This window comes from Chiloscyllium plagiosum, chromosome 11 (genome assembly GCF_004010195.1).
Source record: "Chiloscyllium plagiosum isolate BGI_BamShark_2017 chromosome 11, ASM401019v2, whole genome shotgun sequence".
NCBI lineage: Eukaryota > Metazoa > Chordata > Chondrichthyes > Orectolobiformes > Hemiscylliidae > Chiloscyllium > Chiloscyllium plagiosum.
In genome coordinates this window covers 63330028-63347178 of record NC_057720.1, presented here as the reverse complement: position 1 = coordinate 63347178, position 17151 = coordinate 63330028, and the positions used below count along the sequence as shown (strand labels likewise).

Genomic DNA, 17151 nt, shown 5'->3' with positions numbered 1-17151 from the left:
TCTCCAGACTCCAGGACCCAAGACTCTGCTACTGCCTCTGCAACTAGAACCTCAACTTCTTGACCCACAGATCGCTTTCAGTAAACACCGGTGACAAAATATCCTATCAATAATCCTCAACACTGGTGCCCAGCAATTTCAGGTCACTCAGCTATAATGCGATTGCCGAAGTGGGGACACGGTTTCTAAAGTGCAAACTTTTTAAATGTTTGGTAGCTGTAACGTGATTGCATTGTCGACGTTTTAAGGGCTGTTTCTAAAGCACAATTTTTCCATAATATGAGGTTGCATAAGAACACAACCATCACATTATAGAAGAACTACCTGTTGCTGATGACATCACCGTATTGGGTTGGATCTAAACGATGACAAGACCAAGCACAGAAAGGAGATAGACAGCTTAGTGGTTTAAAGACAACAATCTCTCTCTCTCAATGTCATGAAAATTAAGGACCTGGTCATCGACTTCAGGAAGTGGAGTGGAGGACATGCCCCTGTCTGTGTCAGTGGTGCTGAGGTGGAAGTGGTAAAGAGCGTCAAGTTATTGAGAGTAAATACCGCCAATTTATCCTGGTCCACTCATGCTGATACTACAGTCAAGAAAGCACACTAACTCCTCTACATCCTCAGGAGGCTAAGGAAATTTGGCATGTTCACAATGACACTTACCAATTTTTATAGATGCATCACAGCTTGGTATAGCAACTGCCATGCTGAAGAACACAAGATATTACAGAGTTGTGAATGTAACCCAGTGCATCAGGAAAACCAGCCTTCCTTCCATTGACTCCATCTACATTTCCTGCTGCCTTGCAAAAGCAGACAACATAATCAAAGACCACTACCAGCCCGGTTATATTCTCCCTCACCCTCTCCCATCAGGCAGCAAATACAAAAGTTTAAAAACATATACCAACAGATTTAAGAACAGTTTCTTCCCCACAGTTATCAAACTTATGAATGAAAAGTTGATCTTTCTCTGTACTTTCTCTGAAGCTGTAACACTATATTCTGCACTGTGTACTTGTGTAAGGTATGATTTGTCTGATTGGTACCAAAACAATACTTTTCTCTTAATCTTGGTATACGTGACAATAATAAATCAAAACAAATCTATGTTTATTGAAGAGAGAAGTCTGAGAAGTGACCAAATAGATCTTCTAAAATTAAAGAAGGTTTTAGAGTAAAAGTAGACAAGATTTTTTCCACTTGCAAGTGAGAACAGAACTAGGAACTTTTGATGCAAAAGAGCCTGTAAAAATCCAATAAAGGTAAACCTCAATCCAGAATGCAATTAAAACATGAAACTCAATGAAAGAATAGTACTTTTTTGTGGCGCAGAGGTATTGTCCTTACCCCTGGGCCAGGAGGGTTGGGTTCAAGTTCACCTATTCCGGAGGTCACTGAGTCATAGAGATGTACAGCATGAAAGCAGACCCTTCGGTCCAACTCGGCCCCGCTGACCAGATATCACAACCCAATCTAGTTTGGCCCCTATCTCTCTAAACCCCTCCTATTCGTATACCCATTCAGCCTCCACCACTTTCTCTGGCAGCTCATTCCATTCACGCACCACCTTCTGTGTGAAAATGTTGCCCCTTAGGTCCCTCTTAAATCTTTCGCCTCTCACCGTAAACCTATGCCCTCTAGTTCTGGACTTCCCACCTTGTCTATTTACCCTGTCCATGCCCCTCATGATTTTATAAACCTCTATAAGGTCACCCCTCAGCCTCTGACACTCCAGGGAAAACAGCCCCAGTCTATTCAGCCCCTCCCTATAGCTCAACCCTCCAACCCTTGCAACATCCTTGTAAATCTTTTCTGAACCCTTTCAAGTTTCAGTGGTGTCATTAATGGGCAGTGTGTGTAACTATTCATATGTATAGTTAGCTGTTGCAGAAAACATTGGTGTGATGGTAGTGTCAACAAATAAAGAAAGTATATAAGGCAAATGGCATAGATCCACATGGGCAAACGAGAGAGAAGAATAGTGTGGGAAGAAGCTCATCTAGATCATAAACATTTGAATGGACTTGTTCAAATATGTAGCCTACTTCTGTGCTATTAATGAATATTTGCAGAAATTTAAATAAACAATATTCAATTAGGCTTGCATCCAAGGCACATCTCAAGTAATTGGTGAGAATTGCAAATTAGTCAAATGACTTAGAATTTGAAGGTTTCAAAATTTCAGCTCTCTGATTGACCTCAGGATTTTAAATGTAGCCACAATTACGTGAATTTATTTACTTCATACAGTGAATTTTAGAACATAGACTTGCATTTTTCCCTTTTTTTTTTACAAATTATTTTAATCTTTTTCTGCGATAATACTACGGGACACAGGTTCAGGGTGGGGGCAAAATTGAAGAGCAGGTTTTTCATACAATAGGTGTGTCTGGAATGTGCTGCCAGAGAAGGTGATGGAAGCAGACACAATAGCAGCATTTAAGAAACACCTGGATAAAAACATGAATAGCAAGGGAATAGAAGGATCTGGATCCTGTAAGTAAAGACAGTTTTAGTATGAAAGGACAAAATATGTCAGCATAGGCTTGAAGGGATGAAGGACATGTTCCTGTATTGTATTGTTCTTTGTTCTGATTCTTCCATGGGTAGTACAGTCCAGGGGAAGTGGTCACCCCCCCACCCCCCCCCCCCCGTGGATAAGGGGGAGATCATTGATACACTATTCTTGGATTGCCAGAAGGCATTTGACAAGGTGCAACAGGAAAGGTAATTGTGTAAAGTAGGAACTCAAGGTGTGCAGTAATATATGAGCATGAATAGAAAATTGCTGACTGTCAGTAAACAGAGTATGCATAAATGGGTATTTTTTTAATAAGATTGGCAGGATGTGAGACAAGGAGATCCATCGGGTGCTAACTTTTATGCCTCATGTCAACTACTTAGATGAGGGAACAAAGGCGTTGTGACTTTGCACATGACACAAAGATAGGTGGGAAAGAATATTGTGAAGATGACAGAACAAGGATAAAGACAGATATAGATGGATTATGTGAATGGTCAAAATTCTGACAGATGGAATGTAATATGAGACAATGTGAAGTTTCTCACTTTGGCAGAAAGAATAAGACAGCAAAGTATTATCTAAATACAGAACTCCAAGGTGCAGAGGAATCCAGATATTCTGGTGAATGAATCACAAAGTTCATCTGTGAGCATTAGTGATTAAGATTAACAACGCTATCCTTTATAATGGGAGGAATTGAACATAAAAGTAAGGAGGTAATACTTCAATTATACCAGGTGTTGGTGAACCTCATCTTGAATACAGTGTACAATTTTAGTCTTCTTATTTAATGAAGGATGTGAATGTGCTGACGACAGATCAGACAAGGTTTACTAGATTGATAGCTGGAATGAGTAGGTTGTCTCATGAGGAAAGTTTGGACAACCCGGGTTTGTTTTCAGTGGAGCTTTGAAGAGTGAGGGAGGATCGGATTTAAGTTTGTAACATCCTGATTAGTCTTGACAAAGTGGATAGGGAAAGGATGTGTGACAACCCAGAACCAGGGAACATTGCTTTAAAATTAGCAGTCACCCTTTTAAAACAGAGGGGAAATTCTCTGAGGGTTGTGTGACTTTAAACTCTCTGTCTCAGAAGGTGGTGGCAGTAGGGGCAGTGCTACTTGAATATTTTAAAGTGAGAGGTAGATGGACTCTGATTTGTCAAGGAAATCAACAATTACTAGGGAAGATGGGAATGGGGAATTTGGAATACAAACAGATCAGCCACAACTTTTTAAACAGCAGAAGAGGCTTAAAGGGTCAAATGTACTGTATTTACTGTTCATTCACATGTATTACAGTGATTTGGACTGACTTGATGTGTAAACCTGCACTTGACAGCAAGCATCCCAGTTCAACTACAAAGATGATATCAAACATTAGCTCACAACTATCCTTGATTTATTGAATACAAGCATGTCCTTTTGTACTGGAACATAGCTGTGACCAGGTTTTACCAGTATCTGCTCAGATGAACTGAAGCATCTCAAATTAAAACAGAAAACGTTAGAAATAGTGAGCAGTAAGTCCTGATAAGAAAATGTTGATCATTTTCTTTAGTCACAAATTCAATCCAACCTGCTGAGCATTTCCAGTATTTTTGTTTTTTATTTCAGTTTCTAGTATCTGCAGTATTTTGCTTTTTTGCAGCATTCCAACTTTTGTGTTGGTGGGACTTGTTAATCAAACGTTGGTCACTTGTGATTTGCCCACTCAAATGCTTTACCAGGTAGTTCTATTGGACAATCACTCTTTGAAATAACCAAAGCAAAATTAATGTTTCTTTAAATCTTAGGCAGGTCAATCTTGTTGGTTATGTAAGTGAATTATGCACCCAAGTGCTGCATAGCAATAACATGATTCTCATACCCATCATTAAAAGACTGTTAGAGATATATCCATTTGAGTGCATTGGTAAAAACCTATTCCAATAGAGTACTGCACTGTGAATAAGTAGAACATCTTGGTTATCAATTTAAAATAAACTTGCTTTTGCAATACTTTATTTTTATTATAGAATAATATTTATTTTGTCTTTGTATGTACTGTCTAGATATTGATGAGTGTCTGGAGCAAAACATCCACTGTGGAGCAAACCACATGTGCTTTAACATGAGAGGCAGCTACCAGTGCATAGACACTCCTTGTCCACCCAAATACCAACGGGATCCAGTCACTGGGTAAGTTTTACCAATACCACTAACTCAGTTCTAATTCTAAGGTTATTTTTAAGTTTCCCTGTTTAATGCACAGATTTCTCCCTGATCCAGAGATTGCCAGTTCACAACATTATTTCCCACTGTATTCCTTATTTGATTTATGACACTTAGAGTAACAAGTTTCTAAATTATTAAAGCAGTGCTTGCGCAATGACATTTATTACAAATAATTATTTTGCAGTAGTATTTTTCTGTCTACATTTAACGCTGCTAATCTGATTAAATGAGAGTAAGTAAAAACACTATACCATATATACTTGAGTAAAAGTCAATCTCTTGTCAAAGTCGATCCCTATTTTTAGCCAAAAAATCTGGAATTTTCCACATATATCTTATGTAAAGGTCGACCCTAGTTCTTCACAGATAACAGATCAACATTGGAGAGTAAAGATATTATTCCTGTACGTAAATGTTACGATGAGGAAATGATTTTTTTTCTCGTGCTATTGTGTTTTAATGTACAATTCACACTAATTAGGGTACGGATTTAAGTTCATTATCAAATGAGCATTCTAATTATAATTAGTGTGATACAAAGTTTATCACACTATCATTTCCTATATAAGGTAGACCTATGTGCATTTACTTCACTATAATTACCATGCAGCTGTTGATTATTTCCCACAGCTACAATAATTAATGAGACTACAATAATGTATGACAGCCAAATGTCTGATAAGCTTTTATTTCTGATTTAAAAAGTTATAATATTAGTTTAATAAACTAAAACAACAGTAGATGAGAGAAAATGGAAGGAAATTGAAGAATTTAGTGCAAAAGTTTAAGATGCATCAGGTCAGAGTCAGCTGACAACCTCCCTTTGTGTGCAGCTCAGTTCCCCTGTAGCACTCATGGAATTATTGTAATTCATTGTGCATGAATTTCAGACTCTCAAAAGTAGTATTCATGTGATAGCTGACACCATAAATTTAACCTTTAAAAATAGTTCAAAACTTTTGACTTTTACACGATTATATACAGTATTCAGAAATCCAAATAGGTTCAATTCTTCAGCAAAATCCTGCATTAAGCAGAAAATACTATCCAGTTTTGCTCCTTGAATTGAAGGAATAAGGATAGAGCTGTCTACAAATGGACAGTAATTTATAATTTTAGAAGCTAAGTAGGTGAGTTGTATTTTATTTCCTTTGATTTACTATTTTTATAATTGGCTTATCCATCTGGGTGGTGTTAAAACAATATTTTAAGTGTTTACATGATGTGAGCTAAAAATTTGTAAAACAAGTTAATCCAGAGACAAAGGATCACATTCTGGATCTATTGCAGGTTTGGTGTTAATGTTCCTTACGGTACTCCATTCTACCTTAAAAAATTACAAGTACTGTCCCCTGTAGGTTATGTTACATCTTAAGTTCAAAGACCAAGAGTTACGATTGACACAATTTCACATTAAACACGGCACCATTACTGAGAATGTTAAACCAAACTATTTCAATTAACTCGTGGTTACTCGTGGTTCAAGGATGGTCACTCTGAGGTGACTGCAGATTGTTTAAGTGTGATCATTAATTAAAATCTTCCTGCTTGATTTCATGGGGACTCTCCTTGTCAATGCACATTCTTCAATCTTCTCCCTTGAGCCCTGATATGTAAGAATTTTCATTTTAAGAGCTGTGAACAATCATATTCAAGTTGCAGATTGGTTTTTAATTTATGGTTAACTGGCTGATTCATGTATTTCCATGAATCTCATTGGTTTAGCAATAATAGGACTTCTTCCTGTCCTGCTGAATGACTGCCTGGTTTCAATCAGCTTCCCTTAATTTCAACGTGTTTTCTCTGATTAACACTGCAATGAACAAATATCAATTAGCAAGTATTGCCCTCATCGGATCTCCACATAAACAATATTCTAAACTTGTAGCCAGTCTGTTAAAGTAAATATTTTGGGATTTAAATATATGCAAACATTCAGATATGAGGAAGTTATTTTCACAAAGAGAGATCAACATGTGTAATGGGGAGGGTGGTCAATGCAAGATCCTTGCAATAATTTGAGAAAATGTATGGTCTTTCTGATTGGATATAGTAGAATGAGTCAAAAATCTTCCTTTATCCTGTACCTACTTTGAGCTTTTGAATTGAAATTGATTTTTGTTTTGTAGATTTTGTCTGAAGGATTGTCCACCCAATGACCTGGAATGTGCTCTAAGTCCATATGCCTTGGAGTATAAGCTTGTTGCTCTTCCATTTGGTATTTCTGCAAACCAGGATCTTATCCGCCTTGTGGCTTACACTCATGATGGAGTGATGCATCCCAGAACAATCTTCTACATGGTTGATGAGGATCCACTGATACCCTTCGCCATTCGTGATGAGAACTTGAAAGGAGTTGTATTTACAATCAGACCATTACGAGAACCACAGACATATAGGATGAAAGTACGAGCATCATCCTACAGTGTGGATGGAACTATTGAATATCAGACTACTTTCATAGTTTATATAGCAGTGTCTGCATACCCATACTAAAAGCACTTCAAGTATTTTTTTAATCCACCCAAGTATAGGTCAGGACCACCGGGATGCAAATGTTTGAAATCTGCCATTGTCTAATACAGTTTTGTGAAAATGGTGCTATGTTTTGGCAGTATGCATATCTGAAGCCTGTGAACAGCAGGCACCAATCTGGCATGCTGTTTGAACAAGGCAGACAAATTATCATTCTTACCAATGCTTAACCAAAGACCAAATAGCCACCAGTCATTTAAAGTCAATACACTGTATAAGAAGATGACAAGTTCTTGGAGTTAGATATGAAGATGTATTCTATTTTTTTTTAAGTGTATATATGAGTAATTCTCTGTATTTTCTACACAGTTACCTATGGTTCATTTATTTTGTTTTCTCCAAAAGGCTAAAGTGTGACATCAGATAACAAAATAAAGATCACACACTTCTAACTTTTATATAAGTCAATCCTCCATTTTTTAAAAACATCTTAAGGTAACATTTCTCAAATCTGATGTGGCAGCCTAATGTTAAGATAGTCATTGGATTACTATCCTTTGAGCATTAGCATCCTGATTTTCATAGAAAATGCTTACTTCATGTTTCATGTTTATTAAAAAATCAAATAGCTATTAAAAATGAGCAGGGTCTCTATCACTAAAGCTATGAGAATTAAGTGGTAAATGAATGCACAGATGATGTGACCTTGGTAAAACGTCAGTGCCAATAATGATAATTGTCTGAGAACTAACCCTTGTAATTTATACGACAAAGACCTTTCTTTTTGAGTTTAATTAGTGTGTTAATGTTTACACCATTGGAAGATTTGAGATCTACATAGTCTGTGTTGTGCTTACTGATTACATACTGCAAAGATACAGTAATTGCAAGCAGGCTACTACTATTACTAATACTGCTGAAGGTGAGGTGGATAACTTTATACTGGAGCATCAACATTATGATGCTATCTAACTATCTTATAGGTTAATTGTTTGTCTGGTCCAGGATCTGTGTGAAAATAATAAAATATTTTTTCCTTTACATAATAGAACCCATTCTGATGCATATAGGTATATTGTCTTTACACATCAAGACAACATTTTGGTGTGCATATAACATTAGGGCTAGATTTGGTTATGTAGTTAAGGCTTGGCAGTGTAGCTTCGATCTGCAGTGTGTTATCTGTTGCCACAGATGGATGCGTATTGAGTCTTGGATTAGTGGTTGTTGTCTAGTATTAACGCAATACTTTCAGTATCTAATTTGTCATCCTGTGTGACAGATGTTTGATTATATGTAGCTTGAATCTGTTGTTTATTTCTTTGTAGGACTCGAACAAAGCTTGTCACAATGTCACATGATTTCGGCTGGACATAACATTGTGGATTCATTTCATGAAGCAGTGTGCTTGTGTGACAAACTCAAACTCTTAAACTTTGTCCTGGTTTGAGTTGGGATAACTTTTTGCATTTTCGTTAGTCATGCTGTTTCTCCTCTTACCAACAATGTGTCATGACGTGGTTGGGTGGTGAGTGTATGAGAGGGAAGAACTATGTGGATTTGTCTTCCAAACAAGACAGTTGTTGGCAAGGGTAAGCCAGTGATTGAACATAGCTACCCAAAAATCTTGGTAAATCACTTTAAACTTGACTAGCTTGGATTTTGTGGTCATGTCTTGGAAAGGACACTAGTATACTGTGGACACAGTTTGTTGAGAAACACCAAATGTACTGAGTACGGTGGTCAGTGTGTCAGAGACAGCATCTTTGATTTGTCATACACAATGGAATTTGATAAAGATATCTGTATTCAGTATTTAATCATGTAGAAGACCAATCATAATCTTGGACCACAACTTGGAAAGAATCTGTAAGAGAGATTCTCTCAACTGTTGAGGTTAATGGAGTTGACATGTCTCTTGCAACCTGATCAATTCATAATTAAAAATCACACAGCACCAGGTTATAGTTCAACAGGTTTAATTGGAAGCACTTCCTCTCAGAGCGCTGCTCCTTCATCAGGCATCTCCAAATCATGATCAGTTCATAGATGTTTTCATTGATGCCAGACCAATATGGATTCAAATACCCATCTCTGGGTTTTAATCTGCAACCATGTGACCTTTATGGTCTAGCATGTCCTGATCTGGAGGTTGTGGGATTATTACTTCTTTGTCTTCAAAAATTACATTTCTGCAAAGTAATTCTTCTCTGCATAAGCGAAAAGAACATGCTTGCTTAGGGACCTGTTGAATGCAATTGGCCCACCTGCTAATGATCTTTTTTGAACTGTTGCAACTGGTCATTAACTATGCAGCTTGTTAAATCTGTTCTGCTTGGCTATGACCAAACTTTGAGATTGATGTTGAGAGTACCTTCTAATTCAGATTCAGTAACATCCACTTGTAATTTTAAAATAATTTCTTTGTACTTTGTGGAATTTGAAAGTCAGCCAATAAGACCAATGAAAATCATCATTTGGGAAACTGGTTTGTACTGTACTTTTAAATCATACTTTTGAATCTTCACAAGTAATCATGGAGGTATACTTGTGAATGACTTTCAACAGGTTATACCTAACAGTTTGTGATTGGTATGAACAGTTAAATGCTTGCCAATAAGTATGTGTAAAACCCTCGTGTTCCAAAAATCAGAGCAAGAGTTTTTCCTTCAAAGTTGGAGTAGTTTGCCTGAGCTATTGTAAAGAAATACCTTGCTACCAAATACTCTCATGCTCCAAGGCCTTTCTGGGATGCATCTATTTCCAGAGTTGTAGGCTTGAGGAATCATAACATTGAGTACTATACATACTTGCTGAATGATCAAGCATTTTTGAGAGATTATAAAAGTACACCATATATATGACAGGAAGATTACCAGTGTATTTTTCAGAGAAGATCTTGAACAGGAGAGACTTTGGATGCAGAATTTAGAGATAAAAAGACTGAAGAAAACAATGCATGTTTTTAAAGGACCTTTGTCTTATGGTATAGATATCTTCTGTATATCTTCTATTTGGCAGGACCCATCTAGTAACATTTCATGAGTAGATCTGGTTCATGTCGATTTGATATTTTTTGTTGTTGAAAACAAGACAATGTTTCCTTCCCCCTGTTATAAGCTGGCGTTTAGATCCTCTAAGGATTACAATGTCATGTGTGATGAGAGACAACCTGGTAGATTCTAGATGATAAGATCCATATCTTGTTGGAACACATCCTGGTTGAGGGTTAACCCAAATAGCAATCTGAGGAAAATATCAACTGAAAGTTTTTCTGAAGTTATCAGTTTTTGTGACTTTGTGAAATAACAGATCGACTAATATTCATTCTTGGCATCAAGTTTGGAAAAGTGTTTAACTCCTAAAACTCTGGGATTAAGCCCTTCCAGGATAAAAATCTTTTGTAAATATCTCTTTAATTCAATATTCAGTGTCCTAGGATGTAAATATATACTGTGCCTTTTCTTTGAAATGCAAGTAATGGAGTATGATGTTCATCTTTGTGGATGATGCTATTTTGCACCATACAATCCAATTTCTGTTTGAGCTTGGCTTGAATGTGAATGTTGCAGTTAATGTTCTGGGTCAGTCCGGTAATAGTTAACACCACATTGCCTTTAAAGTTGCCAATATCATAAAACACCTCTTGGTAAAGTTCATGTAGGTCATGGACAGACCTAGGGTTACAGTCTAGAATCTTATTGTTACAACGTTTTTTTTTAAAGTTAATGAATCATGAATCATTGTGCATGCTGGTGGGCCAATAAAGGGAGTCCAGCTGCTTCAACAATGTAAAATATTTCAGATTCCATCCTGAGGAGCTTTAATGATTTTCAAACTGGAATAATGCCAAGGCATAAGATGTTAAACTCATTGTAAACAATTAGTATAATGCAATCCATACACAGTATGCTATGTCAGTTTCCAGAGTACATCTTATTTAAGATGCTTAAAGGGATAATTTGTGCACTTGCATCAATGAAGGGCTAATCCCAAAACGTCGATTCTCCTGCTCCTTGGATGCTGCCTGACCTGCTGCGCTTTTCCAGCAACACATTTTCAGCACTTGCATCAATGTCAATCTTGGCATACAGTCCATATTGCCTCTTCCTTTCAAGGTATATCACTTGGATGGAAGTAAATGTATAAACATTTCTGATGGTGTCCATGTGGTATTGCAAATTGACCATGTGGCAATTGTAAGCTTCTTCGATGTGCTTGTGTATTATGGATGGAACTTTGGAAATGTTCTTGATGTTTCTTGTTTGACCTTTCTTCATGTGTTGGTCTGAAGAATTCTACAACACTTTGGGTTTCTCTGGACAAAGGGTAAAGGATGTGCAGGATGTCCCAATGTCCTGTTGTAGACTGTAGCTTTTGTATGTCATGAAATGTTGGACTCTGCTTTGGTGTTTGAGACAGGCCAGGTCTCATGTAGAATTTGGATGTTTTATTGACCCTGTTGACAGCTGCAATAGTTGGTGCAGAGTTAATCACCTGAAGATGTTGTTAGCCCACAACAATGGCTTCAAACTTGATTCCATTTTATATCCTTTTGATAACTTTTAACCAAACCCAAAAGCTTTAATGGATGAGGAAACAGATTAGCTCCAATAGCCTTTTGGCTAAGTCACTTTCACCTTTGTAAATGAATGAATGTACCTGGCTATGAATTGGTTGTTTATTTTCATTTTGCTTTTGGCAGTATGACATTAATTCAAGTCAAACGTTAACCTAGTCTTCTGTAAACTGAAAGGTTTTGACAGAATCTTTGCATCATCATTAGAAATACCTCAGACATTGACTCCTTCACAAAGCAAAGTGGAGTTTGATTACCTGCATTTCCAGCTACTTGTTCATCCATGAAGTAAAGTCCTTGATTTGGACTAACCAGAAACTGCCAAAGGAGTTAAACAAAATATGACCAAACTAAAGAATGACAACTAAAAACTAATGCAGTTGAATAAAAAGTATTCTACATAGAAAGGAAAACTGGACAAAAGTATGTGAATTGTGTTGAAATAGCTGGGAAACTCATTGTTCAACATGATCATCAAATGCAAGAGCAACAAAGTGAAGGGAATGAGAAGTCAATGATCAAACTGTACAAGTCTCTGGCCAGATCAAAATTTGTGCTAAGTTCTAGCCATTGAAAATCCAGTAGGACATTTAAAGCACTAGTGTTACAGGCTGATCCCCAGCATCAGGTGATTAAAATGAGGAAACCTGGAAAGGAAGCACTTCATCATCGAGGTGATCATATTAGAGTAATGAGAGAGGATAAATGATATAGACATCCAAATACAGCTTTAGTTTAAATGGTGAAAGTCATGTAATGAGCACACGTTTAAAGTATTAAAAGACAATCAGAAGGTTGACATCCAGGAGATGAACTTTCACAAGTGAACAAGCATACAACTGGTATTACAATGAACCTATCAGTAAGCATACAACTGGTATTACAATAAACCCATCAGTAAATAAAGTCCAATTGTTTGTCTGCCAATTGAGCAGCCCAAATACCCAAAGATAATAACCTATCATTAACAGCAAATACATGCAGAAGAAGCACAAATCAAGATATGCAAATGTTAGTTCTCAATGCTTTGCAATAGAATCTAAATTACTATAATTTACAATGTCAAGATTAACAATCCTTTCTCCGGTTTCAGCAGGACATAGGGCGAAAGGTTGTAATAGCACCAGGAATGGATCTTCCAAAGCAGAATTTCAGTCTGTGGGTAATAGTCTGACTTGGATGGCTATAATCATAGTTTGAGTCTTGTACCTTCTTAATATTACGAGGAATTCTACTCTACCACCCCTTTGAGCACCATTTGTATGAAAACATTTCCCCTTCCATCCCCTCTAAACATCCCTAGATCTCTGTACCCCTGATGTGGACACCTCAACATTCCTATTCAATCTACTTAATCTATTAAATTTTATCCCCTCTCAGGCCTCCCACTGTAACTTCCTCCATCTGAAGAAATCAACTTTATCCTATCCAATTTTCCTCATACCCGGAATTCTTCAGACCAGGCAAAATTATTGTATCTTCTCTGTACCCTCTCTAGTGCAAACCCATCTTTCCTGTAATGCTGTAATCATAACTGTAAGTAATACTCCAGCTGCGGTCTAGTGTTTTTTAATTCCAGAATAATATTCTACGTCTCATTTCATTGAAGGCAAGTGCCCCACATGTGTCCCTTCTTGACCACATTATCTGCATTCAGAGATTGCAGGCAATAGTCCAGGTCTTTCAGGAGAATAAATCCTATATAACAATGAGCTCAGGGTGGATTGTGCCAACTCGTTCACTCCAATCTGAAGCCTCAAACCAGGGTATGGAAGACCCTTTCAGTGGCCATCACTATTGCCTTTGCATTTTATGCCACAGGATCTTACCAGACAACAGTAAACAGAGGCATCATGTTGCGGCTCATTGTTACGTTAGGAAAGTTACAAATATAGTCCACAACAAGTGAGAACAACTTTATATTCTTTTTCTCAGAGGATGATACAATAGCATGAAAGGGCACATGGATTTTCTAGGATAGTGAACTTCTCAATGGTACAGGGCAACATTGATGTCAGATGTATGGTGCTGCATATAGCTTTACATCAATGGGGAGCTATTTGTCAACAATAAATTCAAAATAGTCTTTGAACATGCAAGATATTTAGCATTGTAAATATTCCCCCACACTGGCAACATCAATGCACTATTTTTGAAATATTAAGTGTCTTTGAGCCTCCAAAGTGCAATGTTAGACAGCTACTCAAAGAAACTGGTGACCCCTTTCACATGAAACTCATTGCTCCTTTTTGGATCACACTACACAAGATTAGAGAGCTTTTGAATAAAACCATGAAACATGCCACAGCACCAGAGTATGCCATTGTTTTAGATGACCGAAGTTTTGCCACTTGGATCACTAAAAGCAATCTCTGCAGTATTTGTCTAACAGGATGTCCAACTCTGTTAGCGTGGACAATGTCCTTCACAAATTTACAATGCTTGGAGTCCAGAAATCAGCTTCTGTATTCTAGAGTCTGCTGTTCAGGAGGAGGTATGAAAGAAACAACATCTACAATATGTAAAATTCAATAGAGCACGAGGGACTGCATTATGGGCTCTGTTTCAATTAAAATGAGCTTCCCCATCTTTTCCTTACAGTGCATTCACATCAGAAATCCCTCCGCAAAGTCCTCAAATAATAGCATACAATAAACTCCAGCAGCAAAAACATACAACTTCATCAATAACACAAATAGAACTAATCACCCCTGTACATCCGCTATGGATTGTCAATGATGACACCCTTATAATAAATGCAATATACTGTAGATGCGAAATATCCAAAAGAAACAAAAATTGCTAGAGGGGCTCAGAAGTCTGGCAACATCTGGGAAGAGAGAAACAATTGATATATCATGTCTGATGTAACTTGTTAAGAGCTAAAAGGAGTTGGAAAATGATTATGCTTTAACAGAGGCAGAGGAGGAATAAACTGTATGAAGGCCCAGTGCAAAAGACAAAAGGATTGCTAATTGTGATGAAAGAGAAATAAAAATGTAAAATGAAGGTGATAAAATAGGTCCACTCTGCTAAGAACAAAGAAAATAAGACTCAAACAAGATTATGCCTTGGGGGCAAGTTGCGGAGCCTTGGGATGAGAATGTAAAATAAATGAAAGAGAGACATGGTGCCTTTGCCTGCTTTACTGTTTCTAGCAAGTGTTTGTCCAGTGACTTTAGTATGGCTGGCAGAAAATACAACTATAGGTGGCTTTGGAGCAGCCCTGAAGCTTGAGGGCTTGGCTTCAATTTGTACCACCTCTGGTGGTCAGTTTGGACTATCCAGTTGAGAGGCTAATGATGGACTGACAGTGGTGGAAGCATGAACAGCACGTTTATTCTCCATGGTGCCACTGCCACACTGACTATAATATAAGAGTGCATTTCCAGGATTACTGAAAGACCTTTCATGTTCTATTCAGCATGGGAATTCACACCCACAAAAGCACTTTCTAAATCTGCAACCTTAATCATCTAGATAAGGACTGCAGATGCATAGGTACATGAGCTGCAAGTTCACCTCCTAACCACACATTGTACTGTCTTGTTACTATATTGTTGTGCCCTCACTGTTGCTAGGCCAAAATCCTGGAATTCCCTTCCTAACAGTACTGTAGGTATACCAACTCCTCAAGAATTGTAGCAGTTCAAGGTGGCAACTGATCAATATCTTCAAGGTTAATTATGGATGGCAAATAAATGCTGGCCGAGCCAGCGATAACCACATCCCATGGACACACAGGAACAAAATGGGAGGAGAGGAGCAAGAGAAGAGTGAGTGGGAGGGATAGCGACAGGTCCATGATCACGCCATGTGCAGCTTCTATTTCATGGTTAAAGTGAATAGACAAGGTGCATAAAGCATATACCATTGTCTTCATTGGCCTCAGCAATATTGGTGCCACAATTCCTACGGCAATGGCTTAGAGAGTTCTATTGATCACCTCCTTGGAGCTGTGGAGGTGACATCAGCTTGCTTTCTGCCTGTGCTTTGGCTCTCCCTCTGATTATATGCTACCTTCTTTTACAAGAAACATGACTGAATTCCACAGAATGCATCATTTGCTTGGGAATATGCCTGCCATTGATGAAAGCTGTTGGTTTACAGATGCCTGGAAAAGTATGCGCTACTGGCATGACTGGCAGTTGTGTGTAGAGAGGTACAATGTAAATATTTAAGGAGTTAATGCTGAGTGCCAGGATAGCCATTGGATAAGTTGTAAGGATTATGATACACTGAGCAGATTGAGAAGTATGCAAATGGTCTAAAATTTATAGATTCATTCACTCACCTTGACCACACAGACAAGGTTAAGAAACTTCCTTTGCCACTCCACATTTGAAACGGTAACTCTGCTGTCTTCCCACCAACGCTGCCAGATTGACTGAGTTTTCTCCAGAAATTTCCATTTTTGTTTCAGATCTGTGGGTGGCACAGTGGTTAGCACTGCTGCCTCTCAGGACCAGAGACCTGGATTCAACTCCCGCCTCAGGCGACTGACTGTGTGGAGTTTGCACATTCTCCCCATGTCTGCGTGGGTTTCCTCCAGGTGCTCTGGTTTCCTCCCATAGTCCAAAAATGTGCACATTAGGTGAATTGGCCATGCTAAATTGCCCATAGTGTTAGGTGAAGGGGTAATGTAGGGGAATGGGTGGGTTGCGCTTCAGCGGGTTGGTGTGGACTTGTTGGGCCGAAGGGCCTGTTTCCACACTGTAAGTAATCTAATCTAATCTCCAGCATCCACAGTTCTTTGTTTTATTCCTTTGGTACTGCTGCCAGCTCTTGGGATATACACCATGAGAATTTGCCACTCCTTAAATTATCTAAGGAGTATTTTCACTGACCTAAATATTCCACTTCATAACTACCTATGGAAATTAAATGGCTACTTAAATATACATTTTGGAATTCTATAAAATGATTTCCTGTAATTTTCCAAGGTCTTCTTCCATATTAACTTTCATGCACAAAATTTTGACTTTGTTTTTGGTTCCCAAATGAAAATCACTTGTAAGCTGTGAACAACAATGGTCTAAGCATCAATGTTTCAGATACAATTGATCAGCATTTATAGTATTTGCTTCAATTTTATTTCAAGTTTGTGACAATTACTTTTACCTAATTGATAGTCTATTAGTGTACATATGAAAATCGCCAGCAATGGTTTTTCTTCTTGCTCCCATACAGTTTCTTTTGAAGTCCCCCAAGGATCTATCCTCATATTTTTCTCATATTCTGCCTCTCAGTCATCTGATTCAAAAGCATATTATGTTCCAGATAAAAGCTACCAACACCTAGCTCTACCTCATCATAACCTCGCTCTGCACAGTTCACACTGTTCATTTG

The 17151-nt window shown here is 37.8% G+C and overlaps 1 protein-coding gene across 1 annotated transcript in view; it reads left to right on the top strand.

The window, feature by feature from the left end:
• The window catches only part of hmcn1 (hemicentin 1), a 599829-nt gene extending 592148 nt beyond the window's left edge, over positions 1-7681 (top strand). Inside the window, exons 106-107 of the mRNA XM_043699541.1 lie at positions 4586-4712; positions 6878-7681. Of these exons, the coding sequence (XP_043555476.1) occupies positions 4586-4712; positions 6878-7244 (494 nt within the window). The 3' untranslated portion in view covers positions 7245-7681. The remainder of the gene's footprint in view (positions 1-4585; positions 4713-6877) is intronic.
• The last annotated feature ends 9470 nt before the right edge of the window (positions 7682-17151 follow it).